Source organism: Rattus rattus, chromosome 2 (assembly GCF_011064425.1).
Source record: "Rattus rattus isolate New Zealand chromosome 2, Rrattus_CSIRO_v1, whole genome shotgun sequence".
NCBI classification, from domain to species: Eukaryota; Metazoa; Chordata; class Mammalia; order Rodentia; family Muridae; genus Rattus; species Rattus rattus.
In genome coordinates this window covers 87,101,253-87,117,273 of record NC_046155.1, presented here as the reverse complement: position 1 = coordinate 87,117,273, position 16,021 = coordinate 87,101,253, and the positions used below count along the sequence as shown (strand labels likewise).

At 38.5% G+C, this 16,021-nt stretch overlaps 2 protein-coding genes across 2 annotated transcripts in view; one reads left to right on the top strand and one right to left on the bottom strand.

Annotated features, from left to right (window-relative positions):
* The window catches only part of Pde3b (phosphodiesterase 3B), a 119,145-nt gene that overhangs the window by 18,187 nt on the left and 84,937 nt on the right, over positions 1–16,021 (top strand).
* Positions 6,918–7,347, bottom strand: LOC116891631 (ubiquitin-like protein FUBI). The gene has a single exon (XM_032892844.1). The coding sequence runs from the start codon at positions 7,330–7,332 to the stop codon at positions 6,931–6,933; it is 402 nt and encodes a 133-aa protein (XP_032748735.1). The 5' UTR covers positions 7,333–7,347; the 3' UTR covers positions 6,918–6,930.

Below are 16,021 nucleotides of genomic sequence, written 5' to 3'. Positions count from 1 at the left end.
ATATTAAAGTGCATTTTAACTCGTGATATGTTTCCTGGGATCTAACTCCATGGCAAGTTTATCTATGTATCTGTACTCAGAAACAGCAAAAGAATATCCGGATAGATTCAAGAATATAGAGTAGTTGCTGAAGGAATGCTCAAACTTAATCCATTGTAGAAGAATTTTAATATAGCAACGTGGGTGCTCTGATCATATCCAGAGACCTTCTAAGTCTCTGCAATCTGGCTGGAATGTAGATACGCCACAACACCTTTACCTCCCCTGGCTGGAATACAGGCATGCCTATAGCATACACCTTTAGGGAAAAATTAGTTTGTAGAAGGAAGCAGCCATGATTGAAAGTGACATCTAATTGAGGGACAGACAAAGTGATGAATCAGAGAAAGATCTGACAGAATGAATCAGAGGTAGGATATGCCTAACTCTCACATGAACAGCACAGGAAAGAGAAGCTATTTAAGAGCACCTCAGGGAGAGAGAGAGTGAGTCAGTTGGGAGTCAGGGCAGTGAGTGCAGTGCAGTGGAATTGAGGCAGTTAAAGCCAGAGAATAAGAAGTAGCTATAAGACAAAAACAGATTGCCAGAGTTAGTTTGAAGCCAAGCAGAACAATTCAGTGAGAACTGAGAGAAGCCAGATTGAATCATTCAGCGTGGAGAGGAGTTTGAGCCAGATCAGCTGAGTGGAACCAGCCAGCTAGAGCTTAGAAGGAACTAGAAAGGGTGAGCTTATTCAGCAGTAAGCCTCTGGGATGACAATCACATCAGGCAGATAAAGGTTACATTTATATTTGGCATCTAACGTGGGGCCTGAACCCACAACTCTGAGATTAAGAGTCTCATGTTATACCCACTGAGCTTAAAAGCCACATTTACAATTCATAAATTGAACTATGATGAGATTAAGGAGCTATGAAAAACATAACTCTGGAATTCCCACTTTTTCTACTTTCATTTGTTTAATAAGCATTTACTTTGCCTGTTTTTTCCACTGGTCAGGTGGATTTACTGTTCAGTTTATTAGTATCTTTAAATTCTGATTAGAAAGGTAAGATATATGCTATTTAGAGTTACTAGTCAGCATTTTTTCAAGTTACTATATAATTTATTAGATAATACAAAATTTATAATTTTAAATATATATTAATTTAATATATTAATGAGAATTCATAAGAAACATTTCTACCAAAATCTGCACTCAGTTTTGTTGCTATGTAAATAACTGGAAAGTATGTGTCTAAATTATGCTCTTTATGGTGCTGGAGAGATGGCTCAGTGGTTAAGAGCACTGACTTCCAGAGGTTCTGAGTTCAAGTCCCAGCAGCCACATGGTGGCTCACAACCATCTGTAATGAGATCTGATGCCCTCTTCTGGTGTGTCTGAAGACAGCTACAGTGTACCTATATACATAAAATAAATAAATATTTAAAAATATGCTCTTTCTCTTAAAGAAATTAAAAATTTCACTTTCACTTGTTTTTCACTATAGGGAAACATGAGTATTTTCAAGAAATTATGTTTTTTAAAACTTGTGACTGCTTTTTCAGTCTCAAGCAGTCCATTGATTGTTTACATGTGATTTCCTCAGGAAGTCAGAGTTGCATGCTTCCATGCTAATTGAAAAATGGACTCTGAATCCTGGCAACTGAAACAAATAGAAGTACGTCACTACCTGTGTCTCCGTGCTGACGCTGTGTCAGCAGTTTGTCTTGTTTAATTGGGAACTCCTTCGGTTGTGTGTTTACAATGGGGTCTTTCAGGGGAGCATGTCTGCGTGACTATGTACTGTGTATGTCTGAGTATCTTCTCCATACACACTTTAAGCTATGTTATACGGGCCTATTTATTGTTTAGTATTGATGTTTAGTTTTATTTATTTCTTTATCAAGAACATACTCCTGTTCCTCTTTGCTAGCTAGCAGTAGGCTGTTGACTGTGTTTCTTTCTTTTTTTTTTTTTTTTTTTTTTTTTTTCGGGGCTGGGGACCGAACCCAGGGCCTTGCGCTTGCTAGGCAAACACTCTACCACTGAGCTAAATCCCCAACCCCTTGACTGTGTTTCTAATGATGCATCTTTGTGTAGGGCACTGAGTATGATTCTGGAAAAATTGTTAAACTTGTTCTACATGACTGATAAGCTATATGATTTATTTTTAAAGAAGAAGTTTAAGATTTTAGAGATGGAATAATTTGAGTTTGGCTTGAGTTTGTGCCCTCTTTCCTAATGATTATTAACTGCTCATTTAAAACTTAACATTGAACGTTTAAGTGAAGTTGAGAGTATTTCAAATGTTACACGATTGGTTTTTGTTTTTTTTATTTCTTGTCTAGGTAGAAAAGGCCAATGAGCAGTTGGAAATAGTGTGAGGCGAGAGATATACCTTGTTATTTAGTATACTTTATTGACAGCTGTGTGTCCCAAGGGTTTTGGCCTTAGAATTGATGCAGAATACAAGCTAGCCATCTTTTTTTCTGTAAAGTTGTACTACAGTCACTAGATCCTAGAAGGAAAGATGGTTTGTTTGGAAAGTTATGGTTGACATTTAAGAATGGGTGAGATTAAAAAATTTAAAAGAATTTGAAATAATTTTAATTTTTATCTCCATGGCATGTAATATTGGAGTGAGTTTTAGGCAGTTTGGGAATCCAGCTGAAGGGAAGTTGAGTTTGGGGTTTACACTTCATTTAGGTGGCACATACTTACATGTTTTTCTCTTGCTATTTCCTAGTACATATACATTTCCACTAGCCATGGAGCAATATCCTCACAAGGCCACAAAGTCAAAAATATGTTAAAATGCACTGTAATCTGCTTAACCATCATAGTTCAGCTGAGCCTTAAGTATGCCTTAAACACTCCATTAACCTGCAGCTGGATACAGTCGTCTAACAATAAAGCCTGTTTGAAGGTAAAGTATGCAGTATCTTCTGTAATTTATTGAATATTGTACTGAAGGCGAAAAAACGTTGGCTGTGTGAATTCAGGAGACACATGTGGGCATTTCGTAGACAAGAAGCCACAAAACAATGTCCTGAAACAGCTAGTAATTTTAGTACAAACAGTACAGTGGCTGTTTGTTTTTGATTCTGACAACTAGGAGTTATAGTTCACTACTGCTATCCTTTGTTGTGAAAGTGTATCTTAAAGAACTGTATTACAGCTTGAATAATGGTGAAAATTCAGGACTCAAAAGTATGGTTTCTCTTGGATTCATTATCGTTTCACACCATTACAACACTGAGCCCTATGTGTTGAGCCTTTGATCTTAGAGTGTTTTCATAGCATGACATCTGGAGACCTTCTCGTACCTGCTCTGCTGGCTCATAGTTAGGATGCAGTGATGCAAGGCCAGAGGTCTTATGGTGATGAAGCTGTTGTGCATTGTCTGGCACTAGAAGAATGTGGTAGAGGCAAATTTGAAAGAAATCGAGCTAGAAGCCAGTCTGGGAAAACTTTTGGTTTGTTATCGTACAAGTAAAGAGACAATTTGAGTTTCCCTAAATTTCTATATGTGTGTGTATGTATTCCAAACTGTATTTTCTAAAGTTAATGTTTTTTTTTTTTTTCTTTTTGTCGGAGCTGGGGACTGAACCCAGGGCCTTGTGCTTGCTAGGCAAGCGCTCTACCACTGAGCTAAATCCCCAACCCCAAAATTAATGTTTTTTAAAAATTTATTTTTTATAGAATATCTGTGATAGTCTTACCAGATAATGAGTGCTCACAAAAGGTATGCAATAAAATCCAATAAAATGTAGAGGCAATAAATAGAAGAGTCTGGGGGATATTGATAAAAAATCCTATTTTATGTTTTGTGATGCTGTGACTCTTTCTTCAGTGTAGAGTGCTTTTACCCTTGTACCTAATTTTGACTTGTAACTTTTTCCTGTGAGGTGGTCTCTCTGAACTTACGATGCTCAAGTTCAGCCAAGTAGAGTGTGTCATACCAACAGCTGTATGAGTCTTCATTGTAGCTGTATTTATTACTGACTCCGCAAATGAAAGCCCGTCAAATGTCCATAAACTAAAGCACGAATAAAGAAGGCGGCATATTAATGCCACAGAGAAATAAGATGAACTAGTGACACAATGTTAACACATTTTATAGACACTGTTTTTAGAAAACAACAGATCTAAAAGATGATGTATTACATAATTCAACTCCTGAAATTCAAAAAGTGGGAAACACAGAAATCAAAATAGTTACAACTATCTAGACAGTAATGACTAAGAGTGAATAACAGTTTCTTCTGACGTGTTAGGAATTAGGTATTTCTAGACTTAGGTGGTAACTATAAGTATATGCCTATGAAAATATTCAAGAATCATATATCTAGGATCAACATATTTTTGTATGTTTGGATGCTCCAATAAAAAAATTACCTCCAAATTGGGGGAAGAAAACATAAGCTTTAGTCTAGAATTTGGAGGCATGAATAGTAACAGAGAGATGTGGAGAGTGGTATTTTAGATAGGGTAGTGAATGCCAGGAGGAACATACAAATATTGCGTTTGGTCAATATATTTAGAAAAAATGTTTTCTGCAAACTAAAATGTGTTTACTAAGATATAATCACTTAAACTTTATTGGAGCAATATTTACTTACCTTAGCTTTCTTGTTTCTAAAACTTATTAGCACCTGCATAGTTTAAATAAAATTTTGTATGGTAGTGTCTATATAGCATCAACAGATTTCTCATTTACTAACAACTCTGAATGCTAGCAGCCTCTATTTGGGGCATGACTTCCTTCACTCTGCATTATTTTTTGTGTATGCCTTGTATCGACCAAGAACAGGATGATTTACTCCTCTATTAAATACCCATCTTACCATGCATACCTCCAAATTCTATGAAAGCAGGTGATGTTAATAGACTTCAATGTGTTTCATGAAATAAAATAAACAGCCTAAGCAATAATATTTGCCATATGTAATATATGATATGTGATATACAATATATCTATAATATATAATATATGTATATAATATAAAATGATATGTGTCTAAACAATATATTCTGGGGTTGGGAACATAGTATTTGTTTGTTTTGCTGTTAGAAATTGAGCACCAAATTCCACACATGAGGTAAAGAAAAAACCCTGTAAAGAACCAATCGAAGAAGTTAGGAGAAAGCAGTACACAGAAGGAAGGAATAGTCTTGTTTTCACAGTAATTGAGATAGCTAGGGAAGGCAGTAGACTTGGTGACTATAGGTTGTGGATGACCTTCTCTACTGAACATAAATTTGGAAACAAGAAATGATGGTTATGTACTTTTTGAGGAAAGTAGCTTAGACTCCAAGAGGAGTGGTTCTAGGGAAAAATGAAGTCCAGTGAAGTTTTCGTTATATGTATATTTTTCAAAAATAGGTGGATGAACATTCAAGTCTGATAAAGATCCCAGCAGCATAGGAGGAAAAAATAATAATATTCAAATAGGTTAAAGTAAAGCAGAAATATAAACTAGAACAGGGAGGCAAAAGAAACAGGATCATGATATAGGTGGAAAAGACAGGCATAGCAGTGAGCAGTGGGGTTCAGTGACAGTGATTTCGTCACTCATGATTGCACGCTCTCTCTCTCTCTATATATATGTATGTATATATGCATATATACATACACACATATATCTATATATATCGCACAACTTGTAATATGTATAATATTTGACTTTCTGTTTTTGCTTGCTTTCAAGAAATTCTTTTTTAATTTATTTGTATTTTATGTGCATTGGTATTTTGCCTACATGTACGCTTGTGTGAGGGTGTCAGATCTTTGAGTTATAGACAGTTGTGAGCTGCCATGTGGGTGCTGGGAATTGAACCTAGGTCCTCAGGAAGAACAGTCAGTGCTCTTAACTGCTGAGACATCTCTCTGGCCTCAGAAATTCTTTGAATTTTCACATTTATTTATTCCTCTAGCCACTACTCCTGTGTGCATGGAGGCCAGAGATCAATGTGTGTCTTCCCCAGTTATTTTCCCACTTTCTAGTTTATGTATTTATATTTTATGAACAAATTTTCTTTATTGAAAGTTTCACACATTTATATAATACACATACAGTTAGTATACTCCCACCATTTCTTGTTACCCTCCATTAAAAAAGGAACATTTCTCTTTATTTATTACCTAATTTTGCTTGTTTTGTGGTCCACAGGGTTTAACCTAGATATGTGCAACCCTGAGTTTGGACCTATCTGGTAGGACTCATTTAAGAGTATACCACAGAATTCTATGCCTCCCTACCTCCTGGAATCTGTTAATTGTCATTAAATTAACGGTGATAAGGCCCTGTACAGAGCTGATTGTTAGAAGGGTATGACTTGTATAGGTTCCTGTCTGTCGATGTTTCACCCGCTATTTTTGATAAGAGTCTCACTAAACCTGAAGCTTACCTATTCTGATAGGTTGACTGGGCAGCAGACTCAGGGATCCTCCTGTCTGCTTTGTCAGTTCTGGGATTGTGGCCTACTACACTGTATGTATGTATGCATGTATGTATGTATGTATGTGTTATGTATTCATTTACTGTGTGTGGTAGGGACTGACCCACTGAGCCATCTTCCTAATCCCCACTGTTACTTTAGTTTCTTGTAACTACAATACTTTACAAACTTACCAACAATGAACAAGGATTCTTTCATATATTTTCTTGATAGTTGCCATTATCTCTGCACACTATGGACTCTGAGAGTAGTTTTCATTTGCATTTCTCTGATGAATACAGATTAAACACTTTCAATTTTTTTTCAATTTCAATTTTATGGCAATTTTAAAGAAAAGAGTTAAAGGACTTATACTGCCAAAGTGAAGATAAGTCACAGATCAGTAAAAGACATTCCAACAAAAGCTTTATACATAGAATATATAAGGAATGTAAAGACCTATTATTTTTTTTTTTCTGGGCAAAGTGGCAGGATCACAACAGGACTTAGGAATTAGCATTGGGGCCCTTCTTCTTGCCAAAGGTGGGCATGACATTGACAAAGCATTGTTTGTACTGCATTTGCCTCTTGGCCTGACCAGTCTTCTTCTTCTTCTTTTCCTGTTTGGCCACCTTGGGAGTCTGACCTCTCACTTTCCCAGCACGAGCCAGAGAACCATGAACTTTACCTCCTAGCATGTGACCAGCTACCTCCAGCATGGTCAGGGCCTCTATACCACACTGTCCTAGAGTGGCCTCATCCTCTTGCGGCGAGCCTGCCAGAAGCACGACTTGATCTTCCAGGGCAATGCCTTCTAGTGAGGCCACATGAGCTTTGATCTGGGTGACCGTCTCCTGGCCGGTCACTTCGAGGGTGTGTAGTTCCTGGGCACGGACAAAGAGCTGCATGTTGGCTACCGTGGATGCTGCTGCTGCAACCGTGAAGATGGAGTCAAGAAAAAGCGTAAAGACCTATTATTAACACATTCAGGAGGCCCAAAACAATTTAAATCAGCAAATATTTAAAGGAATATTCAAATGGAAAATTACCTCATGTAAAATGTACTCAAACTTCACTAACATCAAAGTCATACAAATTAAATAAATAAGGAGACAGAACCACACAGCATACCGAACATATAAACACTTTGGTCAAATAGCCCATGGATGTGAAACAACTGGGCTCTCAGCTGTGATCTCTGAGTTAGTAAACTGCTATGACTATGGAAAATTGCAGTTAATCACATGTCTGCCTTTGACTCGGTAAACTTCATAGTAAGTTTATAGCTTTTACTTTACTTTTATTTACCATTTTTCTGTTTTATTTGTTGGCATTTTCTTTTGCTGTTACATAATGTTTCATAAATTTTATATTTTAATAGTTTATACATAGAAATATAATAGGTAAGTCATAAACCTCAAAAACCTTACTAAATGAATTTATTCTTTATGGCTTTTTATTTGTAGATTCCATTGGGTTTGCTATGTATTCATTTATCTGTTAATGGTGTTTCTTTTTTTTTTTTTTTTTTTGGTTCTTTTTTTTTTCGGACTGGGGACGAACCCAGGGCCTTGGCGCTTCCTAAGGCAAGCGCTCTACCACTGAGAGCTAAATCCCCAACCCCTGTGGTGTTTCTTATTTGTATCCAATCTTTGTTCTTTCTCATAATCTGATCTATTTTCTTGGCTAGAACCTATAGTTTAGTGTTCAATAGAAGCGACATTATTGAATCACCCTTTCTTCCTAACCACAAGGGAAATGTTCTGTATTTTACTGTTGAGATTGGTGTTAGCTGTAAATTGTTTATGTGTTACTATTGTTGGCAATAGATACATTCGATTAGAAAAGGAAAGTTTGTTCTTTTTGGGATACTGACAATTTTTATAAATGAATAATGAATGTTAAATCTGCACATGCTTTTCTCATATTGATAGAGATGATTCTAGATCTTAATTCTCTCCTTTATTTTGCTAATGTGATGAGTTCCTTTATTTTTGAATGTTGAATCAAACTTTTTGTTTTTTTTCTGGAATATATTCTACTTGGTTATGTTATTTATATATTACTGTTCCTTAAATTTCTATTTTGATTCTTAAATTTTTCATGTGTGCTCATAATAGATTCTGGCTCTAATTTTCTTATGTCCAAGTTTGATACTGTGTAATTGGTTCATTCTGGTCTCAAATTGTTGGCATATATAAGATTGACTTCTGCTACTTTTATTTTATTTTATTTTATTTTTTTTAATCTCCAGATTTTATTTCCCTCCTGGTCCACCCTCTGACTGTTCCCAATCCCATACCTCCTCCCCACCCCCCTGTCTCCATGAAGATGTCCTCACCCCCCACTAGACCTCTAAACTCCCTGGGGCCTCCAGTCTCTTGAGGGTTAGGTACATCTTCTCTGACTGAATCCAGACCTGGCAGTCCTCTTCTGTATATGTGTTGAGGGCCTCATATCAGCTAGTGTATGCTTCCTGGTTGGTGGTCTAGTGTCTGAGAGATCTCGGAGGTCCAGGTTAAATTGAGTCTGCTGGTCCTCCTACAGGGTTGCCCTCCTACCTCAGCTTCTTCCAGTTTTTCCCTAATTCAACCAGAGGGGTCAGCAGCTTCTGTCGATTTGTTGGGTGCAAATATCTGCATTTGACTCTTTCAGCCACTTGTTGGGTCTTTTGGAGGGCAGTCATGATAGGTCCCTTTTTGTGAGTGCTCCATAAATAATAATGTCAGGCCTTGGGGCCTACCCTTGAACTGGATCCCACTTTGGTCCTGTTGCTGGACCTCCTTTTCCTCAGGCTCCTCTCCATTTCCATCCCTGCATTTCTTTCAGACAGGAACAATTATGGGTCAGAACTTTGGCTGTGGGATGGCAACCCCAATCCCTTACTTGATGCCCTGTTTTTCTACTGGAGGAGGGCCCTACAAGTTCCCTCTCCCCTCTGTAGGGCATTTCATCTAGGGTCCCTTTCTTTGAATCCTGAAATTCTCTTAACTCCCAGGTCTCTGGTACATTCTGGAGGGTCCCCCCACCTTCTATCTCCAGAGGTTGCCTGTTTCCATTCTTTCTGCAGGCTCTCAGGGCTTCAGTCCTTTCCACCACCTAATACTAGATCATGTTCCCCTCTCCCCTCCCCTCCCCTTTCCCATCCAGTTCCCTCCCTTAACATTGGTGCAATAGTTACCAAAATGGGTCATGTTTTTCTTAGAGAAGCTTAGAGAAACTGGAACTTAGAGAAGTTGAGAACCACTAGACACAGGTCTATAATCCTAGCACAAGAGATGTAAGATAGGAGGATATTGGATCTGAAGCCACCTGGGCTTCCTATTGTCTCAAAATCAAACCAGATGAGACCAGCCCCTAATTCTGATTTACTTCAAAGCCAGTGTTTCATAGTGTAGCTGGAAGAGACTGATTGGCTAGGTGGCTATGTCGTGTGAGTCTTAAGGAGTATTGGAAGTTGTTCTTTGGAACGTTTAGCAGATGTCTCTGAGCTAGGCTAAGAAGAGCGTTGAGGAATGTTTCTTGGTTGTCTGTGGCTTAGCCAGCTAAGCTTGGTGACTCTGCTGGCTCTGTCGAATAAAAAGTCTGCCCACTCCAAGAGCGAAGTTTTATTTCTCTGTGAGAAACAAATAGATACTTGAAATTTATTGGGATTCTTCTTCCCCCCATCCCCAAATCCACATAGTCTTGGCAACACTTCTGGAGTTGTAAAAGTTAGAATATTTCCAAACTTGACTCTTAAAGGATATGATAGGATGAAGGAGTCAATTCGTTCTACACTGACAGGCCCATGGATAAGGGGAAGCTTCCCACAATCGTCAGGAACGGAACCATTCTTACAGAAACAAGTTGCAGCTGTGCTTCTCATGGGAACGGCTTTACCTTTGGTTACGTTTAAGTGACACAAAATATTTGAGAAACTGTTTCTTGTTTGGTGATTATTTCTTCTTTTAAATCTAGTTTTCAGACAATGAATTACTCACGAATTATTCTAGTTATTTGGCTCTTGTATGACTTTGCAGCAGGTCTTAATGCTGCTCTATGATTATAATTTATACTGTGTCTGTAATATGATCTTATTTGCTTTATATGAAAGCATCACTAAGTTTGGCTCATTTCCAGTAAACCTTATTAGAAAGTCTGTCTCCTTTGCAGTGCTCATTTTTAAATCATAAAGTGTTATTTATGGAAACCTATGTGAATAATGTTAGCAAAGAGGATGCTTTTGAATTGAAAGAGTTCTGTTTTAAAATCTTAGAATTTTCATAGGCAAATGGAGGCAACTGGAAAATATCATCCTGAGTGAGGTAACCCAATCACAGAAAAACACACATGGTATGCACTCATTGATAAGTGGCTATTAGCCCAAATGCTTGAATTACCCTAGATGCATAGAACACATGAAACTCAAGACGGACGATCAAAATGCGAATGCTTCACTCCTTTAAAAGGGGAACAAGAATACCCTTGGCAGGGAATAGGGAGGCAAAGATTAAAACAGAGGCAGAAGGAACACCCATTCAGAGCCTGTCCCACATGTGGCCCATACATATAGAGCCACCCAATTAGACAAGATGGATGAAGCAAAGAAGTGCAGGCCGACAGGAAACAGATGTAGATCTCTCCTGAGAGACACAGCCAGAATACAGCAAATAGCCGACGCCAGCAGCAAACCACTGAACTGAGAAGCAGGACTCCGTTGAAGGAATCAGAGAAAAGAACTGGAAGAGCTTGAAGGGGCTCAAGACCCCATATGAACAACAATGCCAAGCAACCAGAGCTTCCAGGGACTAAGCCACTACCCAAAGACTATATACATGGACTGACCCTGGGCTCCAACCTCATAGGTGGCAATGAATAGCCTAGTAAGGGCACCAGTGGAAGGGGAAGCCCTTGGTCCTGCCAAGACTGAACCCCCAGTGAGCGTGATTGTTGGGGGGGGCGGTAATAGGGGGGAGGATGGGGAGGGAACACCCATATAGAAGGGAGTGGGAGGGGTTAGGGATGTTGACCCGTAAACGGGAAAGGAATAACAATCGAAATGTAAATAAGAAATACTCAAGTTAATAAAAAAAAAAAAAAAAAAAAAAGTTAACTAAAAAATATTTTTTAGAATTTTAGAGCTAGAGAAAGTGGTTGTTTGTTTTCTAGAATTGCTATCTCAGGGTAACCTTCCTGAGAAGGAGAGCATTTGTTACCAATTTATATATCGCCAGTAATTGTGATACTGTTAATTTAAAGGCCTAGGCATTACCTGTGATCACCTTAAGATGAAATTCCAGGTCTTTTTCCTTCCCTGTAATTCTTGTTGTAAAGATCATAGTTCTTTTATTCTTCTGTAGGTTTAGTAGGTTATAATGTGTTGATCTGAATGTTTGTCAAGGTTATTAATTAGGATTAGAAAGATTTAATTTTTATATAAGATATTAGTTAATCGTTATAATTATTTGTATTGAATAACAAGTTTAGTTTCAGAGGTTCGGTACTTTGGGATTTTTGCTCTAGAAATTACTTTAAAACCCAAAGATATGAAAAGCTGATTGATATATTTTTTTTTTTTAGTTTGACAGTGAAACATGGACAATGAGATGGTATTACCAGCTATCAGAACTAGGTATGAGAAAAGAAAGATTTGGATTTAAAGTTACTCACGAGCTGGTATCTGTAATTCTTTGCTTAAAAAATATGTCATGCTTTGACTTGTTCTGTAGAAAAGGCTTGACAGTTTCTTTATATTTAAGAAAGCTATTTCTTATAGCAGCCTTATTTATAATAGCCAGAAGCTGGAAAGAACCCAGATGCCCTTCAACATAGGAATGGATTCAAAAAATGTGGTACATCTACACAATGGAATATTACTCAGCTATCAAAAACAATGATTTCATCAAATTCATAGGCAAATGGATATGAACTAGAAAATATCATCCTGAATGAGGTTACTCAATCACAGAAAAACATACTTGGTATGCATTCATTGATAAGTGGATATTAGCCAAAAAGCTCAAATTACTCAAGATGCAATCCACAGACTACAGGAAGCTCAAGAAGAAGGATGACCAAAATGTGGATGTTCCCACTCCTTCTTAAAAGGGGAAAAATTTCCATAGGAGGCAATATGGAAGCAAAGTTTAGAGCAGCGACTCAAGGAATGGCCATTCAGAGCCTGACATACATGTGGCCCATATATATATATATATCCATAAAAACTAGATTGATGAAGCTAGAAAATGCATGCTGAAAGGGACCAGATATAGATCTCCCCTGAGAGGCACATCCAGAGCATGTCCAATACAGAGGTCAGTGCTAGCAGCAAACCACCAAACTGAGAATAGGACCCCCTTGGGCTGAGTTAGAGGAAGTATTGAAAGAGTTGAAGGAGCTTGCAACCCCATAAGAACAACAATGCCAACCAATCAGAGCTTCGAGGGACTAAACCACTACCTAAAGACTATAAATGGACTGACTCAGGGCTCCAACTGCATATGTAGCAGAGAATAGCCTTGCTAGGGCATCAGGGGAAGGGGAAGCCCTTGGTCCTGCCAAGGTTGGACCCCCAGTGCAGGGGGATATGGGGGGGCAATAAAGGGGATGTATAGGGGGAATACCCATATGGGGGGGGGAGGGGGGAGGGGAGAGGGAGGGGGAGGGGATGGGGGCTTATGGACAGGGAACTGGGAAGGGGTAAACCCTTTGAAATGTAAGTAAAGAAATATATCTAATAAAAAAATTAAAAAAAGAAAGCTATTTCTTAACAAACTTTCTGGAAAAAAACCTGAAATTTCGGTTGAAGTTTCTTCTTGCTGCTCTCGTTTCTAAGATTCAGCAGTAAGCTTGGGAAGCTGTTTGCAGCAGTGTCTCCAAACATCAAGCACATCTTACTCTTGTTCATGTCTGATGTCATTGTGTTCCTTTTCTGTATTTTATCTTGCTTTAGTTATTTTTTGAGAACCTGACAGAGAGGGCAAAAGGTCAGTTGGAAGAAAACTGTTATGAAACTGAAACTAAAAGTGCTTAGCTGTACACTAGTCAGTTGTCAGTTGTGCTTGTGTATCACCCAGAGGAGAATTTGGACTTGGACTGCTTTTACTGCTTAGCGTTCCTCAGTTAAAATCAGTTTCATCATTTTGTTAACAGACCCAAATCTGATCTCTGTGACCATCCTGTTCACTGCTTATACTGAAGTGATGGTTAGTACTTTTAATGTTAGTTTTATAAAACATAACAGGGCTTAATTTTCTTTATATGTGAGATTTACTCTCCACAAATTTCAGTTTGCGTATTTCAGTGGCAAAATAAGAAGAGTTATTCATCTTGTAGCCCCTGTTATGGCTGTGAATGAACAGTTTTAATTCCATTTCTTTAGCACTTTTATAATTGCATTTAGTGAGCAATAAATACCTAGTTTTTTGTTATTTTATAATAAAAATAGTTTAAAATTTTGAAAAATTTAAATGTAAAATTGATGCTTAATTTTTATAATTTGAATTTTTAATGTAGTATGCAAACATATTTAAAAGTCAAGCAACACTAAAAGGTAAAAGATGAAAACTCACAATCCTATGCCTAGTTCTTCCCTATTATCTGGTCCTGCTCCCCAGAGCAGTCAATTGTAGTTCCTCTTCCTGTACCCTATATTGTTCTCTTCTTTTTAAACGTACTTAATTTAAAGTAGTAAGGTTTTCTATCTGTTTCTTGGCTTATATAATTCTCTTACAGTAATTGAGACTAAACTCTTCCAAGCCCTCCTTTTACTCTTCCTGTTTTAGTTCATTGAACACTTTGTGTCTTCTTAAACTCATTAAACTCTGTGTCTTATGGTTCATCTAAGTAGTTCTCATTGGTAAACATTTCTATATGACTGAATAATTTGGTAGGGGAGATACTGTCTTGATCTTTTATGTTGTTTGTATTTTTGCAGTGAGATTTACCTTGTATCTGATAATGGACAGAAGTTTGGGGCAGAACATAGGCTGTGCCTTGGAGCTTGGGCCTGAAGGTTGGCTATAGCTCAGGTGGAATGAAGTCAGTTGGATACAGGGGTCTGGGATACCATGCAGGCTGTGCATCCAGGTCTAACTTTGGAGTTTGGGGCTGAGCCGGGTGTTGAGGGTACACAGATGGGAGGATCAGGTATATCTGCTATGCTAGGCCTTGGTGAAGAATATAATATGCAGGACATGGGTGGGTCAAGAGATTGGTTGCAGCATGGGACGGAGGATCCTGGTGGAAGCCCTGAGGTTGTGTGTAGTTCAGGCAGGGGTGAACAGACTAGGTCAGGACATATGATGTTGGGCTAGAGTCAGATGGGGGCTTAGTGAGGTTGTTTGCAAGAGAGAGTCGGCAAACTCATCTTTCTAGACTCTGGGAAGGTGCCTTTTTCTAGTTTTTTAAATTTTAATTAGGCAAATTTAATATCCATTTTCTGTGTTTATATTTTTGATTATAAAAATATTGATTGCCCTCAGGACCAGCAGAATGAATTGAAATATGCAGCCTGGGGGTGAATGGGTATGGAAATTGGTGGGGCCCTCTAGAATGTACCAGAGACCTGGGAGTTGAGAGAATCTCAGGATTCAAAGGGAGGGACCTTAGATAAAATGCCCCAAAGTAGGGCATCAAGTGGAGGGATGGGGTTGCCATCCCATAGTCAAAAACTCTGACCCAGAATTGTTCCTGTCTAAAAGAACTACAGGGACAAAAATAGAGAAGAGACTGAGGGAAAGAATGTCCAGTGACAGGCCCAAATTGGGACCCATCTCAAGGGGAGGCTCCAGATCCTGACACTATTAAAGATGCTGTGGTGTAATTACAGACAGGAGGCTAGCATGGCTGTCCTCTAAGAGGCCCAACAAACAGCTGACTGAGACAAACGCAGATACTTACACCCAACCACTGGACTGAAGTCAGGGACACCTGTGGTTGAATTAGGGAAATGTTGGAAGAAGCTGAGGAGGAAGACTACCCCGTAGGAAGACCAGCAGTCTCAACTAACCTGGACCCCTGAGATCTCTAATACTGAGCCACCAACCAGGCAGCATACATTAGATGGTTTGAGGCCCCTGACAAATTTACAGCAGAGGGCAGCCTGGTCTGACCTTAGGGAGAGAAGCCGCACCTAACCCTGGAGAGATTTGAGGCCCCAGGGAGTGGGAAGGCCTGCTGGGGGAGGGTCAGGGTGAGGATGGGGGTGGGTACATCCTCTTGAAGACAGGTGGTAGGAGGAATGGGATGAGGAACTGTGGGAGGGTGGACCCAGAGGGATGTAATGGCTGGACTGTAAAGTAATAAAAGTAATTAGAAAGAAAGAAAGAAGGAAAGAAAGAAAGAAGGGAAAAAAGAAAGGAAGGAAGGAAGGAAGGAAATAAAATACTGTTTACGAGTGAAATAAATAGTTCTCGTTTCCTCTAGTCATCTAAGATTACTATTAGCCAAGAATCATTCTGACTTTCCTTTGAAAATATTTAAGATTTCTTTTACCTTTGATTGTCACAAATTTTGTTATGTTTTACCTTGGTAATGTGACTTTTTGAAAGTCTCTACGGTGGTATTTGCTGGGTCTCTTTATTTAGATTACTGTATTTTAATTTGGGGTAATAT